Source organism: Sugiyamaella lignohabitans, chromosome C (assembly GCF_001640025.1).
Source record: "Sugiyamaella lignohabitans strain CBS 10342 chromosome C, complete sequence".
NCBI classification, from domain to species: domain Eukaryota; kingdom Fungi; phylum Ascomycota; class Dipodascomycetes; order Dipodascales; family Trichomonascaceae; genus Sugiyamaella; species Sugiyamaella lignohabitans.
This window is the reverse complement of record NC_031671.1, coordinates 2,597,830-2,610,472: the sequence shown is the minus strand read 5'-3', so window position 1 is coordinate 2,610,472 and position 12,643 is coordinate 2,597,830. Positions and strand designations below refer to the sequence as shown.

At 42.7% G+C, this 12,643-nt stretch overlaps 5 protein-coding genes across 5 annotated transcripts; 3 read left to right on the top strand and 2 right to left on the bottom strand.

Annotated features, from left to right (window-relative positions):
• Window positions 1-673: 673 nt before the first annotated feature.
• On the bottom strand, window positions 674-2,134 carry AWJ20_4546 (uncharacterized protein; the record flags this gene model as incomplete). The annotated part of the gene is made up of 1 exon (XM_018881626.1): window positions 674-2,134. The coding sequence occupies one exon, from the start codon at window positions 2,132-2,134 to the stop codon at window positions 674-676; it is 1,461 nt and encodes a 486-aa protein (XP_018734202.1).
• Window positions 2,135-5,480: 3,346 nt separating this feature from the next.
• On the top strand, window positions 5,481-6,002 carry YPT6 (Rab family GTPase YPT6; the record flags this gene model as incomplete). The annotated part of the gene is made up of 1 exon (XM_018881625.1): window positions 5,481-6,002. The coding sequence occupies one exon, from the start codon at window positions 5,481-5,483 to the stop codon at window positions 6,000-6,002; it is 522 nt and encodes a 173-aa protein (XP_018734201.1).
• Window positions 6,003-6,912: 910 nt separating this feature from the next.
• On the top strand, window positions 6,913-8,141 carry OLA1 (Ola1p; the record flags this gene model as incomplete). Its single annotated transcript, XM_018881624.1, has 2 exons — window positions 6,913-6,933; window positions 7,047-8,141. 2 exons carry the CDS (start codon window positions 6,913-6,915, stop codon window positions 8,139-8,141), a joined length of 1,116 nt encoding a protein of 371 aa, XP_018734200.1.
• A 234-nt stretch (window positions 8,142-8,375) lies between these two features.
• RTP1 (Rtp1p) lies at window positions 8,376-12,533 on the top strand (the record flags this gene model as incomplete). Its single annotated transcript, XM_018881623.1, has 2 exons — window positions 8,376-11,256; window positions 11,935-12,533. The coding sequence occupies 2 exons, from the start codon at window positions 8,376-8,378 to the stop codon at window positions 12,531-12,533; spliced, it is 3,480 nt and encodes a 1,159-aa protein (XP_018734199.1).
• Window positions 11,339-12,613, bottom strand: AWJ20_4542 (putative proteoglycan 4; the record flags this gene model as incomplete). The annotated part of the gene is made up of 1 exon (XM_018881622.1): window positions 11,339-12,613. The coding sequence occupies one exon, from the start codon at window positions 12,611-12,613 to the stop codon at window positions 11,339-11,341; it is 1,275 nt and encodes a 424-aa protein (XP_018734198.1).
• Between the last annotated feature and the right edge of the window lie 30 nt (window positions 12,614-12,643).

The window sequence follows — 12,643 nt, the reverse complement described above, 5'->3', positions numbered from 1 at the left end:
GGTCTGGGGGTGATATGGGGGCTTGGGGGTGTTTGGGGGTTTGGGGGCTCAGCCTGAGGAGACAGGTGGAATGAGAGCTAGTTCGTCGCCGTTTTTCAGTTGGAACTCGCCATCGGTCTCGTCGACGTACACCAGATTCACACACACAGCACACGACTCCAACACCCGTGCTACCGCCTCGTTAGACCCGTATTTCTCCTGGACCCGGCCAATGATCTCTTTCAGGGGGGCACCTTCGTCCCCCACTTCAAAAGAGTCTTCTGCCACCCGTGTGGCGTCCTTTAATGGGCCGAAATACAGCACTTTCATTCTGGAAGTTTCTTCTCACTTTCCCGTTTCTCGCTCCACTCTTCCAACATGACACTCTGTGGGTTAGGGAACATCTTATCTTATCTTCAGGGTCCGACCCCCTGAAATCACTCAGCCCATTCCGCCGTCGCTCTCCTGCGAAGCAGGAGCAACCAGGGTCTGGGGCGGAGCCCCAGTCGCCGGAGGCATGTGGCCAAACCACACGTTAAATATTTATTCTAAAACTTCAATCATTCCAAGCTTTCAAGTCCACGATCCCATGTGGCCCTCTCCTGCGAAGCAGGAGCCACCAGGGTCTGGGGCGGAGCCCCAGCCGCCGGAGGCATGTGGCCAAAGCAAATGTTAAATATTGGGTCTAAAATTTTTAATCTTTTCCAGCTCTTGGAGCAGGGAGAACGGCCGGGTTCGGGGCAGATAGCGGGGCCGGAGGTTGTACTGGGACTGTAGAGGAGGAGGAAGAGGAGGATGCTGGTGGTCCTAGTGGGTCTTGGCCGAGAGCTCGTAGTGCGAGAGACCGTCTTCGTTCGGCCTCGGCTCGTGTTGAGCTACGAGGGAATTTGTTGTCGTAGTGTCGTGGCAGCGATGAGTGGGTGAGGTTGGGTGGTGATTGGTGTTGGTATGCTCGGTGAAAGGTCCGTGAACTTGGAGCACTGATACCGCCAGGAACCAGTCGAGCTAGTGCTCGGGCATTGGCGTTGTCGACTTCTTCGGGTGTGAATGGTTTCAATATGCGGAGGTTGACTAGTGCTCGGAACATGTGGTCGGAGATGGCCTCGACAATGAGTGAGAATGGTTCAGGAAAAAATGTGGCCATTGCAAATGAGTCGCTAGCATCACCACGGACTTTAATTCCTGCTGCTGTAGATGGTGGATTCGAGAAAAATGAGGTACCTTGGTTAGAGGGAGACGACGCAGATGGTGAAGATGCTGCTGCTGGTGACATTGATCCAAGTGAAAATGGCAGTAATGGGTCGGCATAGCTGATTCGGATGAATCGTAGATATATCCAGCTTGTTAAAAACCCGATCCATGCCATGTATGCAAACAGATCGTAACCAAGAATTCCTGCCAGTGTATTTGACGTGACAAACAGAAACGGTAGTCGTTTGACTCGCAGTCGGATCCGTCCTTTGAACATAACTATCATATGCTCAGGAACCAGCTGTTTAAATGCCACCAGAAATGCTGCTACTACCGCTGTGGTTCCACAGACAGTCTCTTTAAACGAGTCTAGTGAAGGGTCGTCTTCAACCGACCGGTTGCGATATACCAGCCAGTGCATCACCGACAAAAACACATATGCTATCAGGTTGGGCACTGCTGTCATGATAATCAAAAACCTTGCCAGCTCGGTAGACCCCCAAATATTTTCACAGTATCTACCTCCGTAGATTAACGTCACGGTAGCCAGCAGACATGAAACAAGATTCGTTTCTACTAACGAACTCGTTATCAGCACCCATGGGTAGAATATAACGCCATTGGTTTCGAGCACTGCTGTCTCCGTTTGTCCATCACCTCCCTCATTTGAACCCTCTTTCGAGCCCTCGCTCGCCTTTGTAGAAAGAGACCATCCGGTGCCACTGGGAGGAACCAACGTCAGTAATGGGACATAAATATCATCTGGACGAGGTATCCTTAAAGACGGTTCATTAGGAAATGCCTTACCACTGTCTATTTCTTCCTGTGAATAATTGGACTCCTTTTTCAGTCCGTTGACATGCGACACTATCAGGAAGTACGTGTAGTATCTGTAAAATGCAACTGTAGTAGATAGAATCAGTAACGATATCACCGAAAACTTCGACACTGGCGGCAGTCTCATAGTGTCTCAATGTCCACTGTTATCCAAAAAACCAACTGACTCTATTGAATGTCTGTGAAATTGTCTTGTTCTGGTACTCGTCAGAGTGGTCAAGACTGATCAACTTATGATCTCTTGAACCCCGATATCAACCAGTCAAATTTCACTGGTCTACGGAAATCTGCCTTTCCAGAATCGTTCCTCACCGCAAATTATCAGTCGTATGAGTCGACTCCAACCTCTGTTAGAGCGTATTTGAGATCTCGAGCCAAATCACTTATCTATCAACTTGAGAAACTTACTGGCGATGGTGTTTAATTTCATCTATAGCCGCGTATAATGCACACGCGCTTGCCAAACCCGCCTGTCCTGTGTGCTGGTGAACCTGGAACATGCGACTGATAACTCTAATAACCTTCTGTCTCAAATGCGTTACATGTTACACAGCGGTACAAACTCAAACGGTCTTATTCCTTTACCGGATTTTTTAAATCTGTGGGTGGCTTGAAGGGGTGGGTTCATTTTGCCTCCGGCGGCTGGGGCTCCGCCCCAGACCCCGTGGCTCCTCTCGCTGTGCTCGAGTCGGGCGTCTACGGGCCTGGCTGTGTGTGGAAGTGTGGCAGAGTGTGGATGTTGTAATGGTCAGGTCATTCCATGAGAAATTGTGTTTAGATAATATAATATAAGCTCTTGCATGATGAGCTGACAGCTGGGGTTGCCTGGCCAAGCTGCAGCTTATAGATTTCAGAGGTAAACTTTCATTGTTCTTTTCCTAGTCTATAGTAATAGACAATGTCACAAAGTCGAGATTGTCTTCGGATTTTATTGCTATTTATTTTATTATTAATTTTTTAATGGCATATCCGCTATAATAGAGGATCACGGTATCGCTGTTTAAACTGCAATATGCGCCAGGAACTAGCGCTCTGATTAGCAGGGTCCTCACCCCTGAAAAATCCCTAATGGGATAACTTGCATACATGCATTTCTACAACTGAACTACAGTTATCCCTCAAATTTTCACATTATAAGAGAAACTCTTCTAGAGGTAATAATATTGCAACTCGCGTTTTATTAGGACTTTAGAATTAGTTTTCATGTGAACTAAAGATTTTTAGAGTTACAGTCATGGGTTTTCTACAGTGTGGACACCTATAGGCGGCCGAACGCATTTGTTCTCCTGGACTTGGTGTGGATGATTGTGATGGTCGTAGCACTGTTTCCAGTAGAGATCCAGAGATTGATTCAGCTCGTTGGGACATATATTGTTCCCAGTCAGTGTCGGCTTGATATCTGCTAATTTCTGGGGGTGAATGAGACGAGGTCGGCGCTTCAAAAAGAGCTTCTAGTGCATGAGCTGCTGATGTTTGGCCGGGGTGCTTTTGGGTGGGTGTTGTTAGGAGAGGAGACGGGAGTGCCGAAATTGTGTTTCCAAACACCTTAGACCAAATATCTAGAGCGTGTATGAAAACTGGTTCTATATCAAGACATATAAGACTGATAGCAAATGGGCCTACTTTATACCCCAGAGTAGAATTGCGGCTCGTAATTTCAAGGTTCTTCATAGAATTGATCTTAGCTGAAACTTCTGCAAATGGTTTGGGCATTAGCAAAGGTGACCTGTTGATGGTGAGCGGCAAACGAAATATTGATGTCTTGCGCTTGTGAAGTGAACATGTAATTGAAGCTAAATTGTTTCCGTCGTGACAGACGTGAACTGCCACAACTGTGCGGTGAGGTAGTATATTCACTATACCCTTGGCTAGTTGTCGCGGATTGGTTTTTACTATTACTTTAGGGACTTCAAGGGTGAAAGGAAATGGATTCTCTCCTAGCTCATAAAGTATTTTAAGTCTTTCCAGTTCCTTTACAAATTGTGCTGATAAGAGCCGACTCAGTTCATTTTCGAACTGTTGCTCAAATTCTTCGACTTTACTTCTGTCCTCCGGCATGATATTGAAAGAGTAAACTCGCTACCAACCATATTTGGGAAAAAGGTAGGTAATACAATACATTTTGGCACAAGGGTTGATGTTGCTACGGCAATATCAATTTACTTAGTTTCACGGGACCCTGCATTGACTCTAGGTGTTCCTGTAGATCCATGCAAGGTAGATGTAACAGTTGATTTCAACAATTCTTCCGAGCCTCTGTTTCCCAACTCTCAAACAAGATAAGAATAGACTATCTACATAGAAGGGTACTAAAATTTGATTTTGAATGAATTGACAGTGCTTTTCATAATTTGAGACCTACACAGTATATACAGGGGTCAAATAATACTTGCAAGTCCACGTTGAAGTTCAACATTGCATATTTGTTTTTGAAATTATAACAGCATCATGTGAGAACATACTACCACTAATATCAGCTATATTCTTTAATATGAACTGAGTGAAATCTCAATTCAGAGATAAAATATGCCCAAGGCCGCAGTTAATGACGGAGGATTTACATAGTTGACCGACATCCGAATATCAGTATGAGCATATATCACAGATACGATACTCCTGAACTACAGCATAGTAGAATACAGAGCTCAAAACTTACCTTGAAACCAATACTACCCTAGTCAAACTAACTATATTAAGTGGGTCAGCTGGTTCCACAGGTTGATAAATGCACTTCACACCTCACTTCCACTTCTCCCAACTCCAGGATTCTCCCCCAGTTTGAACCCTTAACCATATTCTCAAAATAAACACACAGTCCATTTGCTGAAGACAACCATAGCATTTAAGCAGTTACGGCTCTGGCACTTGCACTTGTATTATTTGTTAGGAATACCTCGTCACTTTTTGTGAATACCCAGTACCTGGATCTCAGCTGTAATATTGATAGAATCGAAGAGGATTATTTCACATCTACTCCGAATTAACCGCTGTTTCACTGTGTCATTCTGGTTTGATTTACTTAACATTAACATACAGAGTCACTATCCATAATGGCTGAGAGGACAGACGTTGTTGAGAAGTACAAGTAAGTAATAGGGTGGTTATGCTAGAGCATGGATTCTCTCAGGTATAATGATTACTAACATTTTAGGCTTGTATTTCTTGGCGAACAGAGTGGTAAGTGGTTTTATGGGGATACGCCCGGCTCCTCTTGAGAAATTCGGCTATCGATTCTAACCCATTTATTAGTTGGTAAGACCTCACTTTTGTCACGATTTATGTACGACTCATTCGATGCCCAATACAAGGCAACTATTGGTATTGATTTCATGTCCAAGGTAGGTGAAATAAATCAACTCGGAACTGTTTGACACTTCTCTGATCTGAAGTTTCAATGACACGACTTTTCTCACATGTGCTGCTTGACTCATATGTTTTGGTTTTAAAGAACAGTAACTAACAATGACTAGACAATGTACCTGCCAGACCGCACTATAAGACTCCAGCTGTGGGATACTGCTGGTCAAGAACGATTCAGAACGCTAATCCCATCGTACATCAGAGACTCCAACGTGGCAGTGGTTGTCTATGATATTACAAGTAAGTTTCAGTCAATGATCATATATAAGACATCAAAACAAAAAATGCTAACCAGTTTAGATCGCCAGTCTTTCTTAGATGCCAGTAAATGGGTTGATGATGTCAAGGCAGAGCGTGGTAATCAAGTAATTATAGTATTGGTGGGAAATAAGACCGATCTGGGTGACAAACGGGAAGTTTCAGTTGAAGATGGTGAGGCCAAAGCAAAGGAAATGGGCGTTATATTTATAGAGACTAGTGCAAAGGCTGGTCATAACGTTAAAAACCTATTCAAAAAAGTAGCGATGGAGTTGCCAGGACTTGAAACGACCCGTCATGAGGAGAGCGAGCTTATCGACGTCAGCATAGATAACAACAACGCTAACCAACAGGGCGAATCTAGCTGTGCTTGTTAATATTTGTGCATAATTCGTAATTTAATTCAGACTCTTTCTTTCACTTTGATCACCCCTGATCACCGATACGCTACTGCCAGATCATGTATCTAGTAGTATAATTGCATAGCATAGGTTCATATATTTTGGCCGTATATCCAAGGCAGCAATCTACTAGACTGATTTCGCTGCCAAGCGGAGAAAATGTTTGATTGGCAGGTTGTGGTTTCTGGTTATATACGACTGTATCGATATAGTCCGATGTAGTTCAATACTCGGTCTTCTATGCAGGTCACTGCAGTAACATGCAGTACTTTTTTCAAGATTCTCAGGGGAAGTTACTAAATACCAAAGTTGCTGGGTTAGATTTGCCATTGACGGCAGACCATATGCCACATTAGAAGAAGTAGCTAAACCAGCTTCAGACAGAAATATTCATATTGGATGGTGTGATCTTTTTTTTAGATAAGAACTTGTAAAAGAGAATGTAACGCTTCCTAAGGAAGTTGAGAAGATAATAATCTAAAAACCTGTGCAAAAAAGAAAATAAATCAAAATAAAATCAGATCTTTAAACGAATCCTTCTACTCTTTATCCTCAATATTAAACTTATATATATTCCATTATATAATGTGTTTTTTATGACCCCAGGTACACTCTTCGAGTTGAGTGCGGCGTGTACGGCTGGCTGTAAGCATTGGGATCGTCGATTTTCAGCCTGGTTTTTCATGTTGACGAATTCAAACAGATTGAAAACAAGAACAGATCAATTGGTTCTGTAAACCTGTCCAAGAGATTAAAAGAATATTAATACAAAATGCCTCCTAAGAAGGTCGTCAAGGAAGAAAAGATCCTGTTGGGTCGTCCCGGTAACAACTTAAAGGTGAGTAAACCCAGATCATCCATTAATTGAAAATAGAGTAACTAACATATGAATAGAGTGGTATTGTTGGTCTTGCCAACGTAAGTATTAAGATATAAACATTTTTTTCTGGACCTATTGAAGACAGTATATATAGGAGCAAAATTTTCGCAGTTTGACCAACTTGGCGCTAACAAACTCAGGTCGGTAAATCCACTTTCTTCCAATCTGTCACCAGATGTCCTCTTGGTAACCCCGCCAACTACCCATTCGCTACCATCGAACCTGAAGAAGCTCGTGTCATTGTTCCTTCTCCCCGTTTCGACGCTTTGTGCCAAAAGTACAAGCCAGCCTCTGAGGTTCCTGCCCATATCACCGTTTTCGATATTGCCGGTTTGACCAAGGGTGCTTCTAAGGGTGAGGGTCTTGGTAACGCTTTCTTGTCCAACATTCGTGCTGTCGATGCTATTTACCAAGTTGTCAGATGTTTTGATGATGCCGAAATTATCCACATTGAGGGAGATGTCAACCCCACTCGTGATTTGCAAATTATTCTTGATGAGTTGCGTTTGAAGGATATCGAGTTCGCTCAAAGACACCGCGAAACTGTTGAGAAGGTCACCAAGCGTGGTGGTCAATCTCTTGAAGTCAAGGCCAAGAAGATGGAGTTGGAGACTGTTGACAAGATCATTAAGTACCTTGAAGATGGTAAGAGAATTGCCAACGGTACTTGGACTACTAAGGAAGTCGAGATCATCAACAGCATGCTTCTCTTAACAGCCAAGCCTGCCATTTACTTGGTTAACTTGTCTGAGCGTGATTATATTCGTAAAAAGAACAAGTTCTTGCCTGCTATCAAGGAATGGATTGATAACAATTCTCCTGGCGATATCATTATTCCTATCTCTGTTTCTCTTGAGGAGAGATTGTCTCAGATGGAGACTGACGAGGAGCGTGAGGAAGAGCTCAAGAATTTGGGCACCCAATCTGCCTTGCCCAAGATTGTTACTACTATGAGAAAGGCACTTAACCTTATTTCTTTCTTCACCTGTGGTGCTGATGAGGTCAGGGAATGGACTATTAGACAAGGTACCAAGGCTCCTCAAGCTGCTGGTGTTATCCATAATGATTTGATGGACACATTTATTCTTGCTCAAGTGACAAAGTACGAGGATTTGATCGAGCTTGGTGATGATGCTGCTGTCAAGGCTGCTGGTAAGTTACACCAAAAGGGTAAAGACTATGTTGTCGAGGATGGTGACATCATCTACTTCAGAGCTGGTGCTGGTAAAAATTAGATAGTAAATCTATTGTAATTAGTCACAAACGAATATTGAGCTTGTTTTTTAAGCCAAAATAAGTCAAATATGTTCTCCACATAAAGCTTCTAGCTTAAAAAGAATTATTTTGCTGGACATATTCGATGAGATCATATAATTTATAAAGCTTATCGTACATAGATCGGCAATTTTCAACACGGCTGATATAAAGTAGGAAATCTCCGACATTTATCATCTTTGCAATTATTCCATATGATTCCTGGAGATGACCGTTCAAAGATCAAGGTTCAGAGCCTGAAAGGGCCGTTAGGCAATATGCCTTCGACCCAGAAAGAGCTTGACAGTATTTTTGAATCTGCCCAAACTTGGCTTACTGCTGGCGGTGTCAGTACCGATGAAAACCGTTTAGAAAAGCTATATCAAGCAAGTGGCTTGACCACGGGAAGCTTAGCTTTGGATATAGACGAAAAAAGAACAATTGTAATTGGTAAAGTTTTGGACTATTTAGTATCCATTCAGAAAGAGACATTGGCAATTGCTTCGAAATCTGCGTCTGGTGAAACATCTACGTCAGATTTGATTGTCATATCCCTTCATGATATGAAGATTTTCAATGCTTTGACAAATTTATTAGTGATAGAGGGGATATATCCATGTCTTTCGGATGGAGTGGGAATACCACTGGAACTTCGGTTCAAAGGGAAAAAGACAATTGCTAAAGTGAATAGTTCAACTGCGAGATCATTGTTGAAAGAGATAATGACCCGTATATTGACACTTATTACTACGGCAGGGGACGTTCGAGATATAATATTATTGGGAACTTACTCCTCAGATTTTATATGTGGATCTATAGAATTGGCTTATAAACCGGGACACGAAGATGAACGCCATTTATACCAGCCTTTGTTTCAAAGTGTCACGGACCAAATGGATACTTATACATTGTTTTCAAGCTATCTTTCGCTGTTACGACCAGGCACCCCACCTTGGTTTCGAGAAGTGGTGTCTCATAACCTGGCTCTAATTCCAGTCGTTCGTAGTGATGGTATACGAGGGCTCCTAGACTTTATTGGTGGACTTCGAGAAAGTGAACAGATTTCTCTCGACCAACTTAACAAGGTTGTAAGAATTCTCCGTGCGTCACCAAAAGGAATGGATTTAGGAAAGTACCAGAAAGCTCTATCTGACCAGTTTATTAATTTGCTCTCAAACCCACCATTAACTCCTTCAGGTAACAATATGATTGTGGCAACTGTCTACGTTATTTATTCACTTTTCGATCAGCGGCCTGGTCTATTAGAAAATTTCCAGCAATCCTTAGTAGACGGATTGGTACCCAAGTTTGGATCTGAGGAAAAAAATGAGATTATTCGGTCAGAGAATGACGTTGACAGATATTTAACGATATTTTCACATCTTGTCAAGGATGTTTCACAGCCAGAACTACTAGAACGCATCCGTAGCAAGGTCATCGTTTCATTATGGCTTCTATTGACTTTTCTTAATGGATCCAAGAGACCTATACAGACTATTTGTGAACTTATTGTATCTCTTTTGAATGTGGATGCATCTAGTTCACAGTCGTCGGAAGATGCGTCAAAAATTGTTCACTCTTTATTAATAAACAGTCAAGGAACAGACGATAATAATCAGTGGACCTATGGAGGTGGTCCCAATGGCGGAGTCGTTATAAAAAAGGCGCCAAATACTATATCAAACTCAATGGAGATGATTCAAGCAGCATTTGATCAACTTGACCAGAGAGTAGAGTTGTTCATGAGCATCCTGAATCAAAAATTAGACCCGAAAGTTATAAGTGGGTTGTTTATAATTATTGTGAAGAGATGGTTGGTTAAACGAACAGAATTAGAAAACGACGACACGGACCCATTCAGTGCACTTGTTAATGTTAAAATAATTGAAAAGATTGCAAACGAACAAAAAGAACATCTGATGAAATCGCCCAAAGAAATCATTGACCTTATATCCAGCATGATAACAGAATATGCTATCAATTTGCAAGATGACTTGGAAAGAGCCAAGGTTGTTAAAAACAGTGCCAATAAGCCTACGGTCCAAGGCTTGTCAAGTATTACCAGTCGAGCCTCTCTTCCACAAGATTCTGACGATGAGTTGAGCGATAATGATGGGGATAGTGACGACGAGAATGATACAGACGATCAAGGAGAAGTTGTCAGCATATGTCTGTCACTTATTACAGGTTTGATTATGGAGGAGGTATCTCAAAAAGATTTGGATCTATTACGAAAAATTTTACCCCAACTAGAGTGGCTATCAGAAAATGGACCTACTTACTTGAAGGATAAAGTGCTTACCGCGATTGACATACTAAAAAATCCTCAAAATGTGCTTGGTGATGGAGAAGAGGAAGACTTTAGTGACTCTACAGCTGTTTACAATAAAGCTCTAGCTTCGCTTGAAGACCCAATTATTCCAGTGCGAGCACATGGAATTCATCTATTGCGGACACTTATTCGAAACAGAGATCCAATTATAAATCTAGAGAGTGCATTAAGGATATTTATTGGCCAGCTTAAAGACGAAGACTCGTTCATCTATTTAAATTCAATCAAGGCGTTGGAAGATTTGGTAGATGTATATGGGTATGAAATTGTTCTCCCTGTTGTGTTGGGCCATTATTTGGATCCAAAGGTGGGAATTGATGAGAGATTAAGAACCGGTGAGGTGATTTTAAGGATAATACAACGGCTAGACGAGATGTTAACTGGTGAAGCGGTGCAAATGATTGTCGATGCACTACTATCTATTGTATCGGTGAGGTCTAACCAGACCAGTTCACCTGATAGCACACCTGATAGCAGACTACGAATGTCGGCAATGAGCGTGCTCGGGGCAACCTGTGAAATAAATCCATTAGGTGTTGGCAAGTATCTGCCAGATATTGTAGACTGTGCAGTAGGAATCCTGACCTTTGAACAGAGTGATGATATGGCTATAATGAGGCGGTCAGCTGTGGTTTTGATAGGCTCACTTGCAAAAGGATTCGAGACGTTGGATGGTATTCCGAGGAGAGAGATTGATAGAGTTCTCACCCGTATTCGTTATGCCAAGGACACTGATAATGATCCTCTAGTGAGGGTGCAAGCTGGTAACGTTCTGGATATTCTAGATGGCAAATTAACGTAATATTGTACATAATAAATAAAAATTGTCTAATGCATCAAGTCTGGTTACTTTGTTAGCCACTCGCGGAGCTTTTTCTCTTTTTTTTCTTGTTTTGCTCGTCGGTATTGCTGAACCTCTTTCTTGGTGGGACCACGAGCAATCTTTTTTGCAGGAGGATGCTCTTGTCTTTCAGGTTCAAAACCAGCAAAGAACTCTTGGGTTGAAACGACGGGAGTACTAGGTTCTGCTGATTTTTTGCTTTCTTCCTCTTGTAACAGCTCTTGATATTTCTTTAGTCTTTCGGCTTTAGATAGTTTTGTGAATTCTGGATCTTTAGCCAGCCTTTCAGCAAGCGTTTCTTCTTTCTGTGGAGGTGGAACTCTGGGATTCTCCCATGTCTTGACGCCTGTGAAACGATTATAGAAATAATGAGCGCCGTAGTTGGCGTCCCAAATAGCTTCCCAACCATCATCTTCAACCTTTTCGTTTGATCTCTGTCGTTTCAACTGATTGGGTTTGTTCTGTTTGGTATCTGCTGGTTTGTTTGACGAAGTTTTATGGGGTCTCTCTTTAGATCCAGCTTTGTCCTGTTTAGTTGACTTTAGATTCGTAATAATGTCAGTTGAAGGATTATGATTTATCGATAATTGTGTAGAAACAGCTTTTGCAGTAGGAATTGGTTCTTCAGGAAGAGGAGGAGCATCTGATTCTGCATCAGGAACAGGCTCTTCTGGCAAAGGAGGAGCATCTGATTCTGCCTCTGGAACTGGTTCTTCTGGCAATGGAGGAGCTTCTGGTTCAGTATCTGGAACTGGCTCTTCTGGCAAAGGAGGAGCATCTGATTCTGCCTCTGGAACTGGCTCTTCTGGCAAAGGAGGAGCATCTGATTCTGCCTCTGGAACTGGTTCTTCTGGCAAAGGAGGAGCTTCTGATTCTGCCTCTGGAACTGGTTCTTCAGGCAATGGAGGAGCTTCTGGGTCAGTATCCGGAACTGGTTCTTCTGGCAATGGAGGAGCTTCTGGTTCAGTATCTAGAACTGGTTCTTCTCGCAATGGAGGAGCTTCTGGTTCTGCCTCTGGAACTGGTTCTTCTGGCAATGGAGGAGCTTCTGGTTCAGTATCTGGAACTGGTTCTTTTGGCAGAGGGGGATCTTCCGGAACTGGCTCCAAAGGAAGAGGTGGAGCTTCTGGTTCAGTGTCTGGAACTGGCTCTAAAGGTAGTGGTGGAATATCATCGCGATCTCCAGAATCCAAAGTTTGATTCGTGTCTCCAGATTCTTCTACCCCTTTCTCCTGTTCAGTTGAATTGACAACTCGCTCCTTCTTCTTTTGCTTAGCCATAGTTACATAGACCTGCTAAATTTAATCTAC